This window comes from Thrips palmi, unplaced genomic scaffold, assembly GCF_012932325.1.
Source record: "Thrips palmi isolate BJ-2018 unplaced genomic scaffold, TpBJ-2018v1 HiC_scaffold_12, whole genome shotgun sequence".
Taxonomy (NCBI): domain Eukaryota; kingdom Metazoa; phylum Arthropoda; class Insecta; order Thysanoptera; family Thripidae; genus Thrips; species Thrips palmi.
This window is the reverse complement of record NW_023144623.1, coordinates 3,436,471-3,460,222: the sequence shown is the minus strand read 5'-3', so window position 1 is coordinate 3,460,222 and position 23,752 is coordinate 3,436,471. Positions and strand designations below refer to the sequence as shown.

The 23,752-nt window shown below is 46.8% G+C and overlaps 1 protein-coding gene across 2 annotated transcripts in view; it reads left to right on the top strand.

Annotated features, from left to right (window-relative positions):
• Nucleotides 1-20,332, top strand: part of LOC117639896 (transcription termination factor 2-like) — a 29,606-nt gene extending 9,274 nt beyond the window's left edge. Inside the window, exons 2-8 of one of the 2 annotated variants that reach the window (XM_034375866.1) lie at nt 4,762-4,827; nt 6,281-7,365; nt 12,554-12,757; nt 13,284-13,490; nt 14,039-14,199; nt 16,145-16,359; nt 20,202-20,332. In XM_034375866.1, the coding sequence (XP_034231757.1) occupies nt 4,762-4,827; nt 6,281-7,365; nt 12,554-12,757; nt 13,284-13,490; nt 14,039-14,199; nt 16,145-16,343 (1,922 nt within the window). In that variant the 3' untranslated portion in view covers nt 16,344-16,359; nt 20,202-20,332. Of the gene's footprint in view, nt 1-4,761; nt 4,828-6,280; nt 7,366-12,553; nt 12,758-13,283; nt 13,491-14,038; nt 14,200-16,144; nt 16,382-20,201 lie in introns of both variants that reach the window. The other variant, XM_034375865.1, reaches the window with a different exon arrangement.
• Nucleotides 20,333-23,752: the final 3,420 nt, after the last annotated feature.

Sequence of the window (23,752 nt, the reverse complement as noted above, 5' to 3'; positions counted from 1 at the left end):
ATGTCGAATCCCGCTATTCAGGTGATTCAGACAAGATGCGCGTCGTGCATAGCGCGCGGTGCGCTCGCCAGAGAGGAGGAAGGAGCGCAGCGCCGGTGAAGAGGCTCGCCTGCGGGCCCGGCCCTCATGTTTCAGGTTAGCGCAGTGGTCAGCGACGTCGACAGCAAGCAGCGAGGAAAGTCCAAAGGAGAGGGGCCCGGGAACGAATCCACACTGTCAAAAAAATAAAGTTCAATCGACTAAAATTTAGTGGATTGTACTAAGAGATTTAGTCGTTTTTCAGGGCGACTAAGAATTAGTAGAATTAAGAACACGCCAATCAAGCATGAGTGGACGATAAAAACGACCAAATATTAGTCGAATCAAACAAAACTTAGTCGAAATTTTGACCAAAATATTTAGTCAGTTCCCTTTAGTCGGCTCTTGTGATGTAAGCAGCGGTGACGTCACACCATTTGGAGACTTGATGACGATTTTCTTAGTTTTAGTTGATTCGATCTCCTCGAGATCCTTTTGAGATTACTAAGAACTGCCTCCTCTCCTATTGGTTGGAGAGAATCACGTGACCACACGACCTCCTTCTAAATGTGACGTCAGCGTCCCAGAGGCACTGACACTTAATTAAAGAGTCGAAAAATCGGAGCCTCTGGCGGGTGTCGAACACGCATACCCTGACACGTCGTGCAACAACGCTAACCACTGCGCCACCGACTTGATGGAGGCTGTGTGGCCGAGCGCAGCATCTTGACGGACCTCGCAGGGTGGGCAGCGGCTACACTCAATTAAATTTTAGTTGACTCGACTAAGAATTAGTTTTAGTTCGAATGACCAAAACCAATTGGTCGATTGTACTTAATTTTTTTGACAGTGCAGCCACAGTAGTCCCACCTCGGCCAGCGCCAGTTTCTTTTTTTTCCGGACTCGTATCGGACGGCCCGGAACGAGCCCGACCAGCCCTGTCGGACTCCCCGAAATCCTTCTGATTGTGGTACTTTTCGACCGATTCCCGGCAAGTCCGGGAAAGATTTCGGAACTGTCCGGCGGGGACTGACGGACTGTCCTCCGGAAAATTTCGGATCGTCCGATCGGACACATTTCGGAGCCTTCCCCGTTTTATAAGGGCAGCCAGCTGGTTGCCTATTCCTGTCCAGCAAGGCGCGCGGCGAGCCACCCTTACGCGCGGCGGCGGGAGAGGGAGGGGAGAGGGAAGGGGTGAGGCAGGGGGCGGCAACGGCCTAGGAGGCGCGTGAAGCCATGCGCGAGTAAGGTGCAGGGGTTACTTATTTTGCTCCGATTGTGAGATCTAGGCCGTTGATTGCAAAACGCTTTGCACAGATCGGAAGAGCACAAAATTTGGGGTGCATTAGGCCTAGTAGACTGCCCGATACTTCCAATTCAACGGAACACAAGGGCAAAATCATTTACACCAACATGGCGCATTCGAGTTTTTTCCTAAATTTTATGATTTTTGTGTTTTTTGGTGTTTTTACTGCACCTTAATATTAGGTAAGGGAGGAGTTTCGAGAAGGGCAATTAGCCTAATGCACCCTAAATTTCAAGCACTTTCTATAGGTGCAAAGTGTTTTGAAAAACACAGTCCAGTTTTCATAATCTCGAACAAGTGCGCAACCTCTGCACTGACGGCGCGAGCATCGCTTCACGCTCTCCCTAGGCCGTTGCCACCCCCTGGGTGAGGTGAGCGTCTGCCCACCTCTGCCTCCCTACCCCTCCCCTCTCACCCGTACCATTCCCGGTCTGGATCCGTACCAAATCCGTACTTTCATTTTTACAAGGGATAAAGGGCAAGGACAGCGTTTCTCAACCGTTTTCGGTTCGCGACCCCAAATTTGTAGCGAAAAATTTCCGCGACACCCAGGAAAAATTTCGTGACCCCACGTGATCCCTCCTTTAGCATGCCTTTGATACAAAGTGCGATAATCCACCTTAGTTTCGAAGCAGTATTGCAGCAAAAATGATCGAAACGGTCACAAATGTCTTTGAAAAATCGCGTTTTGGGCCGACTTTAAGCAGCCACTGCGTCTAATCCGAGGCGGTATTTCGTGCTCCCTCAATGGACAATTGGTCTTTGGGCCTTCCTTTAGCATGCCTTTGTTACGGAGTGCGATTATCTGCCTTAGTTTGGGAGCAGTATTGCCGCAAACTTGATCAAAACGTTCACAAATGTCTTTGAAAAATCGTTTTTTGGGCTGACTGTAAGCATCCACTGCGTCTGATCCTAGGCGGTATTTCGTCCTCCATTAGCAGGCAATTGGTCTTTGGACCTTCCTTTGGCATGCGTTTGTTGCGGAGTGCGATTATCTGCCTTAGTTTGGGAGCAGTATTGCCGCAAAGTTGATCAATACACGATTTTTCAGACATTTGTGACCGTTTTGATCATTTTTGCGGCAATACTGCTCCCAAACTAAGGCAGATAATCGCACTCCGCAACAAACGCATGCTAAAGGAAGGTCCAAAGACCAATTTCCCGTTGAGGGAGGATGAAATACCGCATTAGATCAGACGCAGTTGCTGCTTAAGGGGGGACATCACTCCAAAATGATAAAAAATTGCAACTTTTTTTTATTTGTTAATATTATAGATTATTCTTTTCTGCGTCGAATGGCGTAAACCGCATTCCGAAATTCAAAAAATTGCAGTTTTAGGAGGTTATGGGCCGCAGACATGCATAGGGGAAAAGCCCAGTTTCCCCAACTTTGATCGCGTTTTTCTCGGAACATGAAATTGCAAACGGTTGCAGGCCTCTAGGGCGCAGTTTTTGAGCTACAGCGGGGAGATTTAGCATGGAAGCTCCTACAACAAGCCGCTATGGTGGGTAGCAAAATAATTTGCATTGGTCAATTTTTATTATTTTTTTAACGTTTAAAATTGAACAATTTTGACCAAAAAAATTGAACAATTTTTTTTGGTATGTAACAAATACAACTTAAAATGATTTTTTAAATGTGATTGAGGTACCCACCATAGCCAGACATCTCAGGAAGGCTGTCACCAAATTTCGTTGTTCTACGTCAAACCGTTTGGCGTCCAGCGCTGCAACAGTGCGAAATGGTCTAACCTAACACCCAAAAATGTGTTTTCAACGAAAGCGCTGTACTGCCCTGGCGGATTGACTTTGTGTTGTTTTGTACTTTATCTGTTAAAATATGAACAATTTATCTCTTTCCGTTTAGTTTTTATGACGTTTTTACAAAAGCACTGTTTTTGGAGTGATGTCCCCCCTTAAAGTCAGCCCAAAACACGATTTTTCACAGACAATTGTGACCGTTTTGATCAATATTGCGGCAATACTGCTCCCAAATTAAGGCAGATAATCGCACTCCGTAACAAAGGCATGCTAAAGAAAGGTCTAAAGACCAATTGCCCGTTGAGGGAGGACGAAGTACCGCCTCGCATCAGACGCAGTGGATGCCTAAAGTCGGCCCAAAACACGATTTCTTAAAGACATTTGTGACTGTTTTGATCAACTTAAAAGTTGTTCCCGCCAGTGCTCGGCGTGTGGGCCAGCTGGGAAACCGCCGCCACCCCAAGCGACCCCAGTTATACCTCGCCGCGACCCCTCGAAATTTTTTCGCGACCCCAAGGTTGAGAACCACTGGGCAAGGATAAAGCGAGCCACGAAATTGTGATAAAGATACGTGAGAAGTTCAACGTCAATATCACACGGCCGCAGCATCACGAACCTTTTCGTTTCAAACATGGTGTTTGTTTACATTTCAACCAACGCACAGCGCGGGGAGGGTGAGAGGGGAGGGGTAGGGAGGCAGAGGTGGGCAGACGCTCACCTCACCCCTTCCCTCTCCCCTCCCTCTCCCGCCGCCGCGCGTAAGTGTGGCTCGCCGCGCGCCTTGCTGGACAGGAGTACGCAACCAGCTGGCTGCACTGTGAGATTGGCTCGACGCTCGACGAGCGAGCACATCTTGCATCTCTCTCGCACTCAAGGCGGCTAGTGGGTTAGACAAGGATGGCTGCCGAGCGGCGCGCTGCCTTGCCTGGCATCGAACCGACCGCCGCTCGCAGCGAGGCAGCGCGTTGCGAGCTCGGCTACGCAGCCGAAGCCAAGCGTGGTGCCGATCGGAGCGGGTTGTGCGACGGCCCGCTCCTCTGGCGGTCCGGGCCGCCACCCGGCCCGTGCTCAGGGTGGCGGCATGGAGACACACTATCTGGTAGTGTGTCTCCATGGTGGCGGGCCGGGCTGGGCGCTCTGGCCAAGCAGCCGCAGTTCGGGCGCCGCGCTGCGCTGGAGTCACTTGGTGCGCACTTTTGCCTGCGGGGGGCTTTGCCCGGGTGATGCCTCAACAAGCCGGACAGTTGCCCAAAGTTGCCCGATAGTTGCTCAGAGTTGCCCGGGTGTTGCCCGGATGTTGCCCGGAGTTGCCCGGATGTTGCCCGGGTGTTGCCCGGGTGTTGCCCGGTAGTTGCCCACCGGGTGCCGGGCAGGGCTCGGGCTGTGCTCGACCCCTGCTCACCTTTGCGCAAAGTTGCCTGGAGAAATTTTATCTGGGGTAGGCAACTTATCGTGCCGGGGACGATCACGAAGTGTTGCCTACCTCGTAGGCGTGCTGTTACGCTGCAGGGATAGAGCCCTGCAAGGCTATTAACCCTCTCGATTTAAAGAATCCGGAAAATACCAAATCTCAACAACACCGGTCATCATTATGATGATTGAAACGCCATCCATAATTTTGTCATGAAGTAAAAACAATGTTTTTCAGTTAATTTGAATCATTTCTTTTTGTACAGGCCCAGCTGGCAGTTTGGCTTCACTGCCCACCGGGTCCGTCGGTCCTCGGGTTTTGGACCTCGCCGGTGAGTCATTTTTACTCGTGTAAGTCCACTCTGAAAACCAGAGTGTGTGCTAAGCACGCACCCACAAAACTTATGTGTGTGCTCAGTACACTCCACGAATCACGTGCTTTACAAAAATGCGCTTCACGGCGTGTATACTTGAATGAGCACCGCGCCTCGAACTATACTCAGTAGCTCGCAATTGGAGGTGGATGCTTGGTATAGGGACAGCATGCGCCTTCAAGAGTGTGCTGTGCTCACTGAGTAACACTCTTTGAGGCGCGCACTTGTGCAAGTACACTCCTCGAAGCGCATGTTCACTGGTGAAATTAAAATGAAGCAGTGACTAAGTTTGTAAGCACGCGTCACGAGCAGTATACTGAGTAGACACATACGTTTCGTGGGTCCTGCACGGGGCAGGGTCGACATGAGCCCCATCCCGATTGAGCCCCGATGACCTGAGCCCCGGCCAGAGCCCCATCCGAGCCCGACTTTAGCCCCGACTCGAGCCTCGACTGAGCCCCGATGGCCAGAGCCCCGATGGCCAGAGCCCCGACCTAGCTGAGCCCGGTTTGGCCCCCGACCTGAGCCCCACGCCAAAAAAACTTCCACTTTTAAAACTGTTTTTTTGAAGATTTTGGGTCAAATTGCAACGTTTTTGACGCGGGGCTCAAGTGGGGCTCAGGTCGGGGCTCCGGCCATCGGGGCTCGAGTCGGGGCTCGAGTCGGGTTCGGCCGGGGCTCTGACCGGGGCTCAGGTCATCGGGGCTGAAGCGGGATGGGGCTCATATTGACCCTACCCTGCACGGAGCCAACAGGCGACGCACTTGTGCAGATCGTGTCGCGGGGCGCCTGGGAGGCAGGCAACCCAACGTGCCGGGTACGATAAGTTGCCTGCCTGCCGGGCGCTGTGCGAGCAAAGCACCCTGATTCCCGGCCCAGCGCTACAAGGCGCCGCGCCGGTGACCAAAACTCTGGACGCGTTTTGGGCTGCAGAGTCGATAAACAGGTCTCGAACCGAGCGTGTGACCGTACGAAGGGATTCCTTGTCCCGGTGGGGTCACACGATCGGTTCGGGTTCGAGTCCCACTTGGTGACTCTGGAGCTCAAAACGCGTCTGGGATTTTGACTACCTCTATAGGTCTTCAAGGGTATATTTTGAAACGGCCATTCTGACAACAAAAGCCTCTCATCTTTAGTCTCCTGGTTCAGATGCTGTGCCTCTGCCGTACTAAAATGTGTTCCAAGCCCTACAAAGAGTCAACCACGAGGCACGCACTTCGTTTGCTGCGCCAGGAATGCTAGTGCTTGCTTGGCACACACTTGAACTCGCGGAGAGCTGACCTCGAAATGAGCGTTTCATTCCTAACAACTTCTGTTCCTCACTAACCCCGAATAAGGACGAAGTGTGACGTTTGCAGTTCGGCGACAAGTTTTTTCGATACCTAACTGGATTGTTTTCTTTATGTTCCAGGCCCAGATCCTCCTCAAGAACCGTTATTCTCAATCACCGCCGAGCGAGAAAAGCTGGAGAAGTTGCGCACCAGGTTAGACAGCCTGACGACGGGGAACGAGGGCATCAGAAAGCCCAAGGGCTTCAAGACGAAACTGAAGCCCCACCAGATGGAGGCCCTCAAGTGGATGGTGGCCAAGGAGAAGGAGGTGCCGTCCGGCGGCATCCTGGCCGACGACATGGGGCTGGGGAAGACGGCCTCCATGATCGCGCTCATCATGAAGAGCAAGGAGAAGACGTTCGCGCCGGCGGCCATGAGCACCGACGGCTCGGGCAGCTCGGACGACGAGGACGAGGAGCGGAGCGGCGGCAAGCCCAAGGGCGGCACGCTCATCATCTGCCCGCTCACCCTGATCGACCACTGGGAGCACGAGGTCATGACACACGTCAAGAAGGGCCTGTCGGTGGCCAGGCACCACGGCCCGACTCGCCGCACCGACCCCGAGAAGCTGGCCAAGCTCAACGACGTGGTCATCACCACGTACGGCGTGGTGCGGCAGGAGGCCAACAAGGGCCCGCTCTTCAAGATGTCCTGGGAGCGGGTCATCCTGGACGAGGCCCACGAGGTGCGCAACCCGGAGTCGCTGGGCTGCAAGACGGTGAGCAGCCTGGAGGCTGACCACCGATGGTGCGTCACCGGCACGCCCATCCACAACTCGCTGCTGGACCTGCACGCCCTGTACAAGTTCCTCAACTGGGCGCCGTTCAGCGACAGGGAGACGTGGGAGGCTTTTTTCGGCGTCGGCGATTTGAGGGACGCCCGTCTGTGGGAGCTGCTGAAGAGTGTCTCGGTCAAGAGGCGGACCAAGAGGGAGTATGGCGACGGCGGCAGCGTTGCCTTGCCCCTCAGGGAAGTAGTCCACGTGATCGTGGACATGGACATCAACGAGAGGCACACTTACGACGAAGTGGCCAAAATTATGAGTCGATTGGCGACAGAAGTTCCAGCAGGCCAGGACCCCAATAAATCAAAGAAGAAGGGCATGTACGGGATTCTGATGCTCCGGCAAATGTGCAACCACCCAAGTCTCTTGAAAGAGGAACAGGTATGCTCTTTTCGAACTCAACACTACATTTTCTTCCGCTTGTATTCTCGAGTTCTCGTGTACTCAGATGAGGACTTACCTAAGTATGCCTGGCAGTGTATCCAGCTGAAGGTGTGTACTTACCTGAGAGCCGCTCTCTAGGGAGTGTACTCAATTGAGTACATGCTCCTGCGAGTGTACTGGTGTACGAAACCGTGCCGAAGAGAGTATATACACTGTTCGGTTTACTGAGTACCGTAGAGCGGGGTGATTCGGGACATAAACGTCATGGGGAAGGTTTAGCGCTTGCTGCCCTCTAGCGGCGACTTCGAGAGGGGTGGACGGTAATTGATCGAGGAGACCATGGCCAAACAAACCGCCAAGAACCAATCAGCTGACTCAAACGTATAGTGAGTGAATACACTGCAGTGTAATGTAATATTGAATGTCTCCAACACCGGTAAAACTGAAGCGTAGTTGTATGCTTGATTCAAGCATACAACTACGCTTGAAGACTTTACGCTTGACGTCAAGCGTAGAGAAGAAATTCCCCCATGCATTTAGATAGGCGGGAGAGGGGCAAAATGGAGAACTATGCTTGAAGCCGAGCGTAGGTCTACTACGCTTGAAGAAAGGCGTAAAACTATGCTTGAGTTCTACCAGTGAAAACCTGCGAAATAGAAAAAACTCTTGAAAAATGTCCTTGGCTACCATCAAGAACCTATAAAGCCCCAATCCGACTGACTCACTGACTCACTCACTCACTGACTCACTCACTCATAGAAATGTTTGGGGTGAAGGAGTGGTCGTAGAGACTTGCGGTTTTTTCCATTCGATTCCAAATTTTATGGGAAAATTGGGAAAAATCCCAAAAGTTGAAAATTCCTCACCGTTTCCGAGAAAACCTACTTTATCTACAAAAAAGGGGAACAAATTTCTCACCGTTTCCGAGCAAACCTACTCAATCTTCAAAAAAGGGGACCGACCGACTAAAAATTTTTATTCGCCCCATCGGTAGGTCTGGTCGAGACATTTCCGAATCTGTGCCGCAATCCGGTCTCCGTCACTGGCAACATCCTAAAAACGATATAATAATATATAAAAATACGATTTCAAGAAATCCTAGGAGTCACGAAGTCAATTTGATTATTGTGTAAGAGTGTGGAGAAAGAAAAGAAGTGGTGTTGTGAAGTTGTGGCTCAGGGGACTACACGGTAAAAACGGTTCCTGGTTTTCCCAGGAACCCCCTGGAAATCGCCTATGTCTTCGCCATAGGGCTCCTGGGAAAACCAGGCACCGTTTTTACCGTGTACCAATGGCAGTGGTACCAATGCGGTCGATGTGCCATCCGTCGAAATTTAAACTTGACAATAAATAGAAATCAAAATGCTGGTAAATTCAAAAAATTCCAATGCTAATGTATTCCGCAGTGTTCTGACAATGGAACATCTTTGAAGTCCATCATGGTTAAAATGTTCTTAGCAGAAAGAAGTCAGTAAATTAATTTTCTCGGGTTGGCAACTATTTTCTCGGCGTCTGCGCCCTTGCGAAAATCGCGAAGCTGAAAGCGCCAGCAGTCGCGCATTAAAACTGCCCCTCCATTGTTGTGGACGTTGAATTGTTTGGCTTGTTTCAAAAGGCTATGGTTCTCTAGTCATGTTTTCTTCAATTCTGTGTAATAGTTCTCCCTTACAACGTATCAACACCACGACGGTTGGTTTGACAAACTTCATAAACTCGGGAGGGATGGTTTCGAAACGCGGGTGAGTCTTGTTCGAGGAACATGAGCACTGCAAGTCGCGAGGTGGAGCGAAGTGGTCCTAGTGCTAACTGAATCACAACAACAACACTGCGCATGTCCAAAAACACTCCAATCAAGAAGTATTATTGGATAGTTCTACCCGAAAAACTGCGTTCGAACCGGCACCAATTCTATTGTTGCATCTTGTCTACCTGCAGTCAAAGAAATTTTTCATTTCGAACGTTGCTTTTTCAGCTTTTGGAGTAAGCTGTACAGACCCAAAAAGAAGCTCCGCTATTGGTCCGCCCCGGCTCGGCTCCCCCCACTCCCTTTTTTTTCCTTTGACGAGTCGAGTTTTGCCATGGAAACGGCGATTTTGACAGCAAATTTCTCAAAATTGGCCACCAAATTTTTGACCAGATTTCAACATCAGAATCAGCGTTCAAAGTTCTACTAGTCTGCAAAATCTCATTAAAATCGTATAGAAAACTTCCGAAATGCATAAAGGGCCACACAAATCAAATCTCGAGCCGGCTGAGTCCTGGGTATACTATAAGGCTACTTCGTGCCTAAAAATAGGCCTAAATTCAACAAAATCCACTCAATCTTCAAAAAAGGGGACCGACCGACTGAAAATTTTTATTCGCCCTATCGGTAGGTCTGGTCGAGACATTTCCGAAACTGTGCCGCAATCGGGTCCCCGTCACCGGCAACACCCTCAAAAACGATTAAATAGGCCTAAATTCAAAAAAAAACCCACTCAATCTTCAAAAAAGGGGACCGACCGACTGAAAATTTTTATTCGCCCCATCGGTAGGTCTGGTCGAGACATTTCCGAAACTGTGCCGCAATCGGGTCCCCGTCACCGGCAACATCCTCAAAAACGATAAAATAGGCCTAAATTCAATAAAATCCACCCAATCTTCAAAAAAGGGGACCGACCGACTAAAAATTTTTATTCGCCCCATCGGTAGGCCTGGTCGAGACATTTCCGAAACTGTGCCGCAATCGGGTCTCCGTCACCGGCAACATCTTCAAAAACGATTAAATAGGCCTAAATTCAACAAAATCCACTCAATCTTCAAAAAAGGGGACCGACCGACTAAAAATTTTTATGCGCCCCATCGGTAGGTCTGGTCGAGACATTTCCGAAACTGGGCCGCAATCGGGTCTCCGTCACCGGCAACATCCTTAAAAACGATTAAATAGGCCTAAATTCAACAAAATCTACTCTATCTTCAAAAAAGGGGACCGACCGACTAAAAATTTTTATTCACCCCATCGGTAGGTCTGGTCGAGACATTTCCGAAACTGTGCCGCAATCGGGTCTCCGTCACTGGCAACATCCTCAAAAAACGATTTAATAGGCCTAAATTCAACAAAATCCACTCAATCTTCAAGAAAGGGGACCGACCGACTAAAAATTTTTATGCGCCCCATCGGTAGGTCTGCTCGAGACATTTCCGAAACTGGGCTGCAATCGGGTCTCCGTCACCGGCAACATCCTTAAAAACGATTAAATAGGCCTAAATTCAACAAAATCTACTTTATCTTCAAAAAAGGGGACCGACCGACTAAAAATTTTTATTCACCCCATCGGTAGGTCTGGTCGAGACATTTCCGAAACTGTGCCGCAATCGGGTCTCCGTCACTGGCAACATCCTCAAAAAACGATTTAATAGGCCTAAATTCAACAAAATCCACTCAATCTTCAAGAAAGGGGACCGACCGATTAAAAATTTTTATTCGCCCCATCGGTAGGTCTGGTCGTGACATTTCCGAAACTGTGCCGCAATCGGGTTCCCGTCACCGGCAACATCTTCAAAACGATGAAATGGGCCTAAACTGAACAAAATACAACCGTTTCCAAGCAGTAAAAGCCATGTAATATATTGCGTCTTAAACCTGGCCGGAGAAATCTGTAGAAATCAGAAATGAAAGACCCAAAAGAGGCCCATTAGTTTGGCCTTCGGTCACATAGACCATAATGAACACAGATCTTATTCTTGTCAAAGCAGTCTTCAATATTTTCCGGACCTTGAATGCCGTTGACTGCCACAGTAGCCAATACAATACAAGCTATCTATTTGGGCAGTAATAGTACCTTAAAAATTAATGGTCAAAAGCAGTTAAATAGACCCTTCCAAAAAGCAGTACAGTTACTTCATAAGAAAATTTTCCTTTGGTCACCACGGACTTACTAAAAATACTTCGGTACGCGCCCCACACATGCGGGGGTCTGGGGGCGGAGCCCCCAGCGAGCAGCGCGAGTAGCTTTCTATAACCCAAGCCTACCGAAACCAACTTCTCTTTTTGCTCTTGTATGTAGGGATGATACGTAGGAAGTTTGGTAAGGGTGCCTCATCTGGTTAGGGTTCTGCATGGATTTAAACATTTCTGTGAAAATTTTCAGAGAAATTACGGGACACAGTGGTCCGCTTCCACAAAAGGGGCCCACAGCGCTTCGCAGATCATGTGGTGCGGAGGACGCTGTCTGGGCCAAAGGTGTCAAAATCGAACTAAAATTTTTTTTAAGCTCTTCCACGCCCTTAAAAAAATTGCAAACCAAAAATTAGGTCATTTGGAAAATTTTTGACCCATCAGGCAGAAAGTCTTGAATATCCGGTTCTTTTGGCAAAGACAGCGTCTGTAGTAAAAAAACTCCCAAGACCATTATTTTACCATAAAAATAAGTTTGAGTTCGAGGTCGTGGAAATAGTACAATGGGACCCGTCAATCGACATTTTTCGTCAGTGTCCCCAATTTCTCAAAAATGCGGGAAATTCGGGACATCGGTAAAAATTTGTGGCGAGGCTTCCCTATAGCACTCCGAAGAAGCTCTGGCCCGGAAGAAGAAGAAGAAGAAGAACAAAAACGGAAAAAAAGAAATTGCAGTTTCTATGAGAAATATACGCTGCGAGGTCATCCGCAGCGTATATTTCTCATACACTGAGAATCCAAACGCTATGAGTATGGCGTCAATTGGTGCAATGCAAAAGCATTGCACATGAAATGCAATACCTCCCCATTCCCATGCATTAGCGTAGGGCCTTTTCGGGATGCATTGCACGTAAGGTGAAGGCTGTGGCATAGCACGTATGGCACGATATCTCAGCTGCATTGCACCATACGTGCTATACTCATAGCGTTTGGAATCTCAGTGTAGAAACTGCAATTTCTTACTTCCGTTTTTGTTCTTCTTCCGGGCTGGAGCTTCTTTGGAGTGCTTTATTGCCCTTTGGTCAAAATAGACGAAAAGAGCCAAGGAGCTTACCGTAAAATCGCCGGACCATACGGTAACAACGTACTATGGGTTTTCCTCCAAAAACCTCAAAAAAGTCCCGAATTACCTCGCTCTACGGTACTCATCCTAGCCCTAATGCTTAAACCTCTCACTCAGTGATGCTGTCTGTGATTTGAGGAGAATATTTGACTCGTCAATAAAGTACTAACACGTTTGTTTTTCAGGGCTGCATCAACGAAGACCTTGACCTAGATGAGCCAACGACCGTGAACGATGCGAAGGAGGACTTAGAAGCCGACGGAGGGCGGAACAAGAACTTTCTTCAAATTCAAGATGAATGGAATGGAACAAAACGAGACCTCCAGAACTACATGGACACAGACCAGTGTAGCAATGAGTTTTTTTCCCGTTCGCGCCCGAGTACAAAGGTTTGTATCCTTTGTTTTGATATTGACCAGCGTGCACACTAAATGTTTATGTAGAATTTTGTACGTGCCACCTGCACGATTTTGTGCATGCGGGGAATTTGCATAATATTATGCGTGAAAATGCATAAATTTATGCGAATTTCTGCACAATTTTATGCAAAACGTCACGCAGGTTTAAAATCGTGCATTCTACATAAACATTTAGTGTGTGTAAGACACTCTCTGCAGGAACGTGACATCACGTTCAAATGAATGTGATAAACTGTCACGTTTCTTTGAACATTGTGTCACAATCGTTTGAATGTGAACGAGAATTTATGGCTGATTTACACCCAAAAGAATGTGACACAATGCTCAAACGAACGTGACATTTTGTCACACTCGTTTGAACGTGACATTTTGCCCTTGCATGCCGGTTTTGGCAACAGACTTTCCACCCGCTGCTGATGCGTATCGCTGTGTTGAAGGCCAGATTTTCTGTAAGGCCAACGAGCTCCTTTCTTACTCTTTCATTCTTTTGATTTAGATGGAGAAATTGTTGGAGATACTTCGTGAGGTATTGGCTCTCAATGACAAGGCTGTGATTGTCAGCCAGTGGACAAAGATGCTGGAATTGGTGTCTACCTCCCTAAAACAACACAATATCTCGCATGCTACAATTAGCGGCGATGTTCCGAGTCCGGACCGTCCAAAGGTCGTAAGTGACTTCAACAATCCATCAGACCCGTTGAAGGTGAGGAAAGAGTGCTGCGGGAGAACAGTGCTGCGGGAGAACCCTCGGCAGTTTCAGTCCATGCATGCGCACTCTAAGCTCTCGTACATTGCATAATGAACGAGGGTTACCCACTAATGTGTACACAGAATTCTGGATACACTCAATTCTTGAATTATCCTCACTCACTTATGAAGTAAGGACCAAGCAATTACTGAGTGATTTGTTTAAATGTCACAAAACTATATGCTTAAAACATTGCGAAGTATTTTGAGCGGTACAAACTAATTTAGTTTGTTATGCGAAGAAATAGTTACGACCCATTTTCTTTGTAAGCTTACGTATGCTCAAAATGCTGTTATATGAAGCTACTTTACTTCGTAAGGCTGAAATAGTTGGCAAAGTTTTCAGAGTGTGCCAATACATTCATATTGACCATTTAAGAACTGCCGATAAATTTTCGTCTGAGTTACGAATGATACCCGGACTTAGCGTACACACCATTCTTGAAGTGGGTGACCCAGTCCCGCAATAATGCAGCTTTGAGTTAACGGCGTTAATCTGAACAGGTCCTGCTCCTGTCGCTGAAAGCCGGAGGAGTCGGTCTGAACCTGGTTGGCGGAAATCATCTCATTTTATTCGACCCACACTGGAATCCACAGCTGGAGGCTCAGGCCTGTGACCGTGTCTATCGGATGGGTCAGATGAAGCCAAAAGTCACCATTTACAAGTAAGAGGGTTGTTCGTTGAAACGGGACCAAGTTCATATTTTACCTCATATGACGTCACATTGTTTAATAACATGGCATACAGGACATGAGCCCCGTCCCGTTTGAGCCCCGATGGTCTGAGCCCCGACTTGAGCCCCAACCTGAGCCCGGGTTGAGCCCCGACTTGAGCCCCGACCCAAGCCCCAATTTTCAGAGCCCGGATTGAGCCCCGACCTGAGCCCCGTTTGAGCCCCGTTTGAACCCCATTTGAGCCCCACTTGAGCCCCGCGACCTGAAATCAGGCATTTTTGCATGATTTATTGCCACGGGGCTCAAGTGGGGCTCAAATTGGGCTCAAACGGGGCTCAAACGGGGCTCAGGTCGGGGCTCAATCCGGGCTCTGAAAATTGGGGCTTGGGTCGGGGCTCAAGTCGGGGCTCAACCCGGGCTCAGGTTGGGGCTCAGGTCGGGGCTCAGACCATCGGGGCTCAAACGGGACGGGGCTCATGTCCTGTATGCCAATAACATTGCAAAGAAAGTGTTAACACCTTTCACACTGCACATCCAAGGGTGAGAGTGTCTCACACTGTTTAGTGTGAACCACTTTATCTCACGCTTACAAGCGTGAGCCACGCTTATCCCACGCTTGCACGTGTGAGACACTGTTTGTCTCGCTCTTACAAATGTAAGACTCACTGGTAAAACAAAGGCATAAAAATTACGCCCTTTAGAGCATAAATACTCTTACGCCCTTCCCAACACACTAAATGTTTGTGTACAATTTTGTACGTGGTGATGCATAATTTTAAACACTTGTGTGCCGTCGTGCATAAAATTGTGCGTGAATTTGCATAAATTTATGCATTTTCGCGCATAATAAGGGAAGGTGGGGTACCATGTGACACGGCCACCATGTGACTTTGGCTTTTTCTTCCCAACGGCTTGCTATCCAACAGCGGTAAGAAGACTCAAAGGAAGGTATCATGAAGGAGAATCGACGTGCAATAGGTCGTGACTCTCCTTCGAAAAGGACGGGAATGGTAGCGATCAGAATTGGAAACCGTCTTAAAATAGCTCATTGGAAACTTTTTCTACTTCCCGCCGCGTCCGCTTTTTACCTTTAAAATACATTTTAAGGACATATGCTCTGCAAGATGTTCTTCTTTGATGTTTTAAGGGCAAAATAAGCTTTGGCTCGAACTTTGAGCGTTATTGCTGTTTCCCCTAAAACTGTTGATCTGGGCACCATGTGACACCACTGTCATTCGCTATGGGATTCCACGATTCACTCAGTTGAATGTGTTCAGTCTATGACATTTGTACACTAGTGACTAAAACCTTTATTGCTCGGGAACAAAAGATGATAAATTGATAAACTCAACGGAAATAAAAAGCTGGAAGACTTCTTCGTTCATTCTCTGCGTATAGGTACGCTGAATAGGATTTAAACCCAGACAAAAGGCCACTGCCACATTGTACACTAAGGCTGTCACATAGTGTACTACGTGGGGTACGAAGTGACACTTTGACTTGGCCCATTCAACTCGGGATAACTCAGCAACCAAAACAGATAAATTAGAAATCTCAACAGAAATTATAAGGTTAAGAATCATTATGTTCACATGTCTACTTATGGATGTAATGTGATTGGTATTATTGGGTTGACGGGCATTTAACAAAAACCGTCACATGGTACCCCACCTTCCCTTACAAAATTCTACATAAACATTTAGTGTGAAGGGCATAAATCGTTTTATGCCCTTGGGAAGGGCGTAAATGGTATAGGACTTTCAAGCAAAATTTTAATGCCGTTCTCAGGCATTAACGATTTATGCCCTTTAAGGACGTAAATCGTTTACGCCCTTAAAGGGCATAATTTTAATGCCTTTGTTTCACCAGTGCTGTGAAACTGTTGCCTAATTCTCACCCTCACAATGTGTCTTATCCCTCCCCCCTTTCTCTAAGGTTCGTCGTAAGAGACTCGATCGAAGAAGTGATCCTAGAGAAGCAGAAGGAGAAGCTGAGCTTGGCGGAGACCGTGCTCGACAACCCGAGCGTGCGGAACATCCGCAAGATGACTCACTTCGACGAGGACGAAGACGCCGTCGCTAGGATCCTACACTATGAAGCCAGGCGCTGCAACAAGCGGAAGGCGCTGGAATGAGCAACGCAGTGCTGAGGTCAATGACAGACTGAGTTCAGGTGAGAGCCTGATAAACGGACTCAAATAATGGGAGGATTTCACAGTTAATTACTACGTTTGGTGCATAGCTCTTTGCACTGAATTGAGCATGCGCGTGAAACGCTCGAATCTTAGCGCAACGACACACACTTTCGTGCTAAGTTACGCAGAAGTTCGTGCATTTTAAAACGCATCTACAGTCTTGTGAAAAGCTTAGGCCTATGCACTAAAAAATACACAGTAATTTAGTGTGACTGATTACCATATCCAATTCACTGAAAATCTATCGGCGTGACTTCGTGCCGTAGGGGCGTGAATAAAGTGTCACGCCATTAAACGGCATGGCACAAAAGTCACGCCAAAAATCGGCGTGACTCAAAACTTCACGCCAATTTTTGGCGTGAATTTCTTGTCATGCCGCTTTTTGGCATGACATTTCTCATAAAAAGCGTCGTCATTCACGCCAAATGTGGGCGTGACTCACATGTCAGGCCGTTTATCGGCGTGAATTTTGAGTCACGCCAATGTTTGGCGTGACTCTTTGTCACGCCATAATTTGGCTATGTGTCCGACCATTACGTTCTCAGTGTAAAATGCATCAGTTGTTACCTCTCCCTACACCGTGCAAAAAAGATATTCGGCTAAAATCCCTGTAAATTATATAAAAGAAAATTGGTGTTAAAGAAAAAGAGATACCTTACAGCCCTCGCTAAAATTAGAAGAATGCAATCTGAACGTGAAAGCAGGTCCAATTAACCGCACTGACTTAACCCAGGGTCATTCCATGGGGGTTCGACATACTTTTGCAAGTGATCTCTCCGATTTCGATGAAATTTTGCGAGCTTGTTGGCTATGGTCTGAAACCCCCCAAAACCAATTTTGAGCAAAAAATACCGATTTTTGAAAAAGTTATGGCTTGCGTTAGAAATTTTGATTTTCGTTGCAGACCTTTTTTGAAAACGCTGTAGTTTCTTCCAAAATGAAGCTACAGAGCTCATTCTGGGCGCATTCGAAAGGTATTGAATTGGACTTTAAGCCTATTGCAACATTTTGACAAATATGTTCAAATTTGACAAAAATTAAACAAAGTCAAAATTTTGAACACAATTTTCTCAAAAGTAGTATTTTTGATTTTTTTTTCTTTTTTGATATGTTATAGTTCATATTTTAGTCTAGCAACCCTCAAAATTTGGTTGGAAAAAAATCATAAACAAGGGAGAAAAACGGTTTTTAGTGTTGCGATTCGGCAAATTTTTGCTAGTTGGAGTGGTGTGGAGAGGAGCATGATGCATATTTGAGACCGCAGGTTCTCGATCTTGAAATTCTAGTGTCACTCGGAACAGTTATTTGGGGTGCTAAACCTAAAAGTAACATCAATTTTCGTTTTCGAAATTCCCAGGGGCGGATCAAGAGGGGTGTCTTTTCAAAAATCAGGATTTTTGGATGTTGCATATCGTTTTTTATATTTTTGGGAGCGGAGACAACTAATCGTGAATCATCTTGAATGCAAGTTCGCTCCAAAGCTGATCCAACGTATTGTCAAAACATCCAAACTCGGATAAGTCACCCCCTTTGGCTCACCTCGCCCCTGGTAATCTCAACAACGGGGTGCGTCAATGGGGGTGACTTTTCCGAATTCGAGATGTTTGGATGTCGAAGTTGATTCTTGTGTTTACAGGGGTGTAGGTATCAACACTAGCTTTACTTTTTGCAATGGGCCAAAGATGTTCACATTTGGAGGCTTTTTGATCATCTATTTGCACATTTTTATGTTTTGACGATACGTTAGATCAGCTTTAGAGCTTACTTGCATCCAACACCGTTCAAGATTCGTTATCTCCACCCCTGAAAACATAGAAATCGCGTTGCAAAATCCAAAAATCCTGATTTTTGAAAAGTCGCCCCTCTTGATCCAGCCCTGGGAATTTCGAAAACGAAAATTGATCTTATTTTTAGGTTCAGCACCCCAAATAACTGTTCCGAGTGACACTAGAAGTTCAAGATCGAGAACCTGCGGTCTCAAATATGCATCATGCTCCTCTCCACACCACTCCAACTAGCAAAAATTTGCCGAATCGCAACACTAAAAACCGTTTTTCTCCCTTGTTTAAGATTTTTTTCCAACCAAATTTTGAGGGTTGCTAGACTAAAGTATGGACTATAACATATCAAAAAAGAAAAAAAAGAAAAATTAAGGGAAGGTGGGGCACAATGGGACACTTTTCTTTAAATTGACGTAGGCAACTGAATATTTGACTTAGAATGCCCCAAACCGACCTCAACGATAGTAAATCATGTACTCTTTAAAGTGGTGGGATGTGTACTATTGTTTTTTAATGTCATCAGGTACATTTCTTCATTTTCGCAAAACATTGCACTTGTCCCATTGTGCCCCGGTCTGGGGCACAATGGGACACCCCCTGGGGTAGGATGGGACTCTGCGTCTTTTCATCGAAAATATAAGTTTTAAGAGCTGTAAACGCCGACATATGCAAAGTCCAATGTTTATTGACTCTTAAGACAAAATTGTGGAAGTATTTTGAGTAGCACATATACGGAAAACGCATCATACCCAATGAGTGCTGTCAACATGGAAGATGACCTTAAATTAAAACAAAACAAAACTGACTTCACTTTCACATTTTGCTCTTGAGTAAAAATGCAACACGGAGACATGTCAATAGTGAAGTACTCGATGTATTTTGAAATAGTTTTGTTAACAAAGGGGTTGGGGCATAATTAGACAGTAAGTGGGCTGTCCCATTGTGCCCCAACCGGGTCTGTCCCATTGTGTACCGAACGACACATCCGACCAGCCGCGGTCTAGCAACATGACCACTCATCCGGCAGCGTGGCGACACGAGTCACAGACGCGCAAAGGGTCAAGGAACAGGCCCCTGTTTCAAAATCTCATCTACCTTAATTATCTTCCGAGCTACAGGTATTAATAAATCGAGTGCTCGTGCTGGTTTAACCTTAATCTTAGTGTTTGTAAACTTCGTAGCTACCTGCCCTGGCGGGAGAAGGTCGATCGGGGTAAACTCCTCGTGTCAACTTATCTACTACTCATAAGCTATCTCACCTCGTGATTGGGAGATCCCACGGCAACCGGAAGGCGGCCAATTTGAAAGTGTCCCATTGTGCCCCGTGTCCCATTGTGCCCCACCTTCCCTTACTACTTTTGAGAAAATTGTGTTCAAAATTTTGACTTTGTTCAATTTTTGTCAAATTTGAACATATTTGTCAAAATGTTGCAATAGGCTTAAAGTCCAATTCAATACCTTTCGAATGCGCCCAGAATGAGCTCTGTAGCTTCATTTTGGAAGAAACTACAGCGTTTTCAAAAAAGGTCTGCAACGAAAATCAAAATTTCTAACGCAAGCCATAACTTTTTCAAAAATCGGTATTTTTTGCTCAAAATTGGTTTTGGGGGGTTTCAGACCATAGCCAACAAGCTCGCAAAATTTCATCGAAATCGGAGAGATCACTTGCAAAAGTATGTCGAACCCCCATGGAATGACCCAGTGGAAATTATCCATGGGGTACACTCTAAATGTCTTACAATGAAATTTGACCTATGTTATTCGTATGTTACAGTGAATTCGGCGCAAGCCTAATACGAAGCAATATTCCTTCGTAATACGAATCTTTTTAGCCTTTTCATTGTAAGATACCAAGAAAAACCTTCGTAATACGAAGAAAAACCACCTTCGTATTATGCTTGCGCCATTTCCTTCGTAATATGGGAAATTTCTTCGTAAGCCATTTAGAGTGTAAGGGAACATTAAGTTGCACACGAGCTAATCTCATTAAGATGATGTGCTGTCCATTCTGTTCCAGGTTACGCGAACGCCCCACTCAAGACTTCAATCCACTCAAAAATCAACCCGACAGCGGAGAGCTATCATCATCATTCCAGCGGCATGTTACTTAACCGAATGCAAATAAACAGTATTACAAAGTTTCCATCACTTGTGTGGTCTTGTTGAAATTGACTCCCATGCAGCCGAAGGCAAACGCAAAGTTAGACAAATGCGAATACACTGTCAAAAGGCTTGCTAACTAGTACATAGCTTTTCAAAGTTGCCACCCTAAGCTTTATCAATACACGTGTACGTCAGACCGTACGTGTCTTATCGTAGCGACAATCCACACTTTGATGCCACTCGTTCGAATACTTTTTTTGGTCAAATGGTTCATCGATTCCATTTAGGAAACGGTGGGCACATCGGTCCATTTCCAATTTCGCGGGGATAGAACGACCGCAGCGTCACCATCCGGGTGTGATCAAAAAGCACTCAACTCTGCGAACATATTCCAGAAAACAGCGACGAAATTTAGCCGCTGCCGGACTGATGACGAGAACCTTTCCCTGAATTCATTGTCAAAAATTGGGACACGTTCCACATTCAGGTGGCAAATGCTGAAGTGGTAATGTGTAGCTCAAAGTGCTAAAAAAATTACGGTTACACACTAGGGTACTCCGAGAGGTTCTGGGCCGGAAGGAAACCAATCCATCCAGAAGTCAAAATTGAGAGATTATATGAAAACCATGTGCAGTGGACGAGGTCTGGAGCTCGTCAGCAGCGCATATTTCACAAAGATACCTGTCATTTCTGACTTCCGTTTCTGTTCCGGGCCAGAGCCTCTCTGGGGGGCCAGAGCCAGAGTTCACCCCTAGTAGGAAAACTACCTTAGGGGCATTCCAGAGCCGATTGACTGGTCGAAGTTGACCGCGTTTGCTCATTTTTGGCTCAAATGTTACCTACCAATAGGTAAACGACCGCACAAAATTTCAGGCCTCTAGGTCGATTAGTACATACTGAAATGCTCCGGAATTCTTTACTTTTGGGTCCTACCCAGATGTACATTTGAGTCGCAAATTCGAGTCTGCCCGCAGAATCGGCCTCAAAGCAATCCATCAGTGATAAAAATGCACTCAAAGTCAAAAAATAAATGTTTTGAATGTTTTACAATAGGGTGGGCCGTAAAACACGATTTTTCGATATCGCAAACGTAATAGCGCGCCAAAGTTACTTCATGGCAATACAAACTCAACGCGATCTGGGCCAGGTCTGTAACTTAAAGCTTGACCCTCGCGCATCGACGTTGAAAATTCGAAAATTTGACTTTTACGGGTTTTTCTAAAAACAGCCATAGAAACTGAACCTGATGTCCAAAGGATGTTTCCGAGACGGAAATTGAAACGTCTGATCATGCTTTATCAGTTTAAGACCACCGGGACCCTCTACGAGCAGTAGGGGACTGATAGGAGAAAATTATAAAATTACAATTTTTTTCCGGTTTTTTCTAAAACGCAAAAATTGCCTTCAGGGTTTGATACGGCCATCCTGACGTCACCGTACCCGAACCATACCCCGAATCATCTTCTCTAAGGACCCCTTCCCCGTTTTCAGCGCACGGGGTACCCCGGGATCCGTTCACACGTTAGGATATGGACGCCAAAAACACATGTTTTACTAAAAATGCAAATTATTGTTACTCAGGGCACTGTAGGGCACTCGTCTTGTCCGTATGAACTGTAGTGACTTAAAATCGATTACTAGATGGTGTCTTTTCGTCGCAGGAACCCACCAGTATATAGACAATCGGACAAAGAGACCTTTAGCACGCTATTTGCACTGTAAATCTCGTTAGTCTGGACTTAAAACGTATTTCAGGCCGTAAATGGCTCGTCTGGATTAACGACAGAAGGTGGTTGCACGTTTGTACGGGTTATTCTTATCCATCGTGTAGATTTTCATTTCCTTTCTCACCGTTATGTCCGTTTGCAACGGCCCTGGGATCATACTTCCGCTTAGTGCGCTGTAGAGCTGAGCCCCCCGTAGACCTATTTCATTTGTCTATGTTATGGTAGTTTCTCAATACCGTTAAAATTTGTACAACTGCCTGCGACAGCCGCAGGGACATGTAACTCCAGTTGACCAATTTTGGAAGTGATGCCTTCTTACAGGTAAACATTTACCTTCGTTCTGGCGTACTGTACCTTCGCGTTTTGCTACATTCTCCTGCGTACAGTATCAAGGTGTCAACTTCTGCATGCGCTGTAGGAAAAATCCACGGGAAAAATACAGGCACAGTCTGGTAGAACATTTGCCTGGTATCACCATACCTCAGCCAGTACGGTTTTTGGGGTACGGAGTACGGGTTTTTCATGACATAGGATCTCATGGGAAGCACGGTTTTTGGGTACAGCTGTTCTGTACATCGTGTGGTACGGTCTAGCCGTACCTTTTTCCTTGAAATGTACGGCCTTTTTAAAAGTGTCGTAGCCAAACCAGTGGTTGGGTGGGTAAGGGTGGTGGTGAATCTCGACGTGCTGCCACCTTCTCGTGGTGAGGGCTGAGTCTTCTCGGATTTTCCGGGCGAGCCAAGAGCAGTACAGTGGAAACCGAATGTTTGGAAAACGGATTTAACCGAACCTTCAATGGAAATAGCGTTCTACAGGTCTCTCCATCCGATTGTCAATATACTGGTAGGTGCCTGTGACGCAAAGACACCATCTAGTAACCGATTTTGATTCACTACAGTTCATACGGACGAGACGAAGGCCCTACAGTGCCCTGAGTACCGATAATTTGCAGTTTTAGTAAAACATATGTTTTTGGCGTCCATATCCTAACGTGTGAACGGATCCCGGGGTACCCCGTGCGCTGAAAACGGGGAAAGGGTCCTTAGAGAAGATGATTCGGGGTATGGTTCGGGTATGGTAACGTCAGGATGGCCGTATGAAACCCTGAAGGCAATTTTTGCATTTTGTAAAAAACGGAAAAAAATTGAAGTTTTGTAATTTTCTCCCATCAGTCCTCTACTGCTCGTAGAGGTTCCCGGTGGTCTTAAACTGATAAAGCATGATCAGACGTTTCCATTTCCGTCTCAGAAACATCATTTGGACATCAGGTTCAGTTTCTATGGCTGTTTGTAGAAAAATCCGAAAAGTCGAATTGTCGAATTTTCAACGTCGATGCGCGAGGGTCAAGCTTCAAGTTACAGACCTGGCCCAGATCTCGTTGAGTTTGTATTGCCATGAAGTAACTTTGGCGCGCTATTACGTTTGCGATATCGAAAAATCGTGTTTTACGGCCCACCCTACTGAGAATCTTTTCTCTCGCGTTGTCCACGAGGTGGGGTCTGCGCGCCGGGAGGTTAGACTTCCCTTCTTGCGCGAGACTCGGAGTGCCTTGGGATAGGCTTCCCTTCGTGCACGTTCCGCCTCACCTCTCGCCCTAGCCGTCTTTTGTCCGTTGGCCTTGCCAGCCGGCCTGTGATTGGCTGTGGCTCTCCGGGTTTCCACCAGTGGCCGCGCTTGCCGAGGGCGCTGTTGTCGCGTTCTCGGCTCGCGCTTCCCCCTTCCACTGTCCATATCGTGC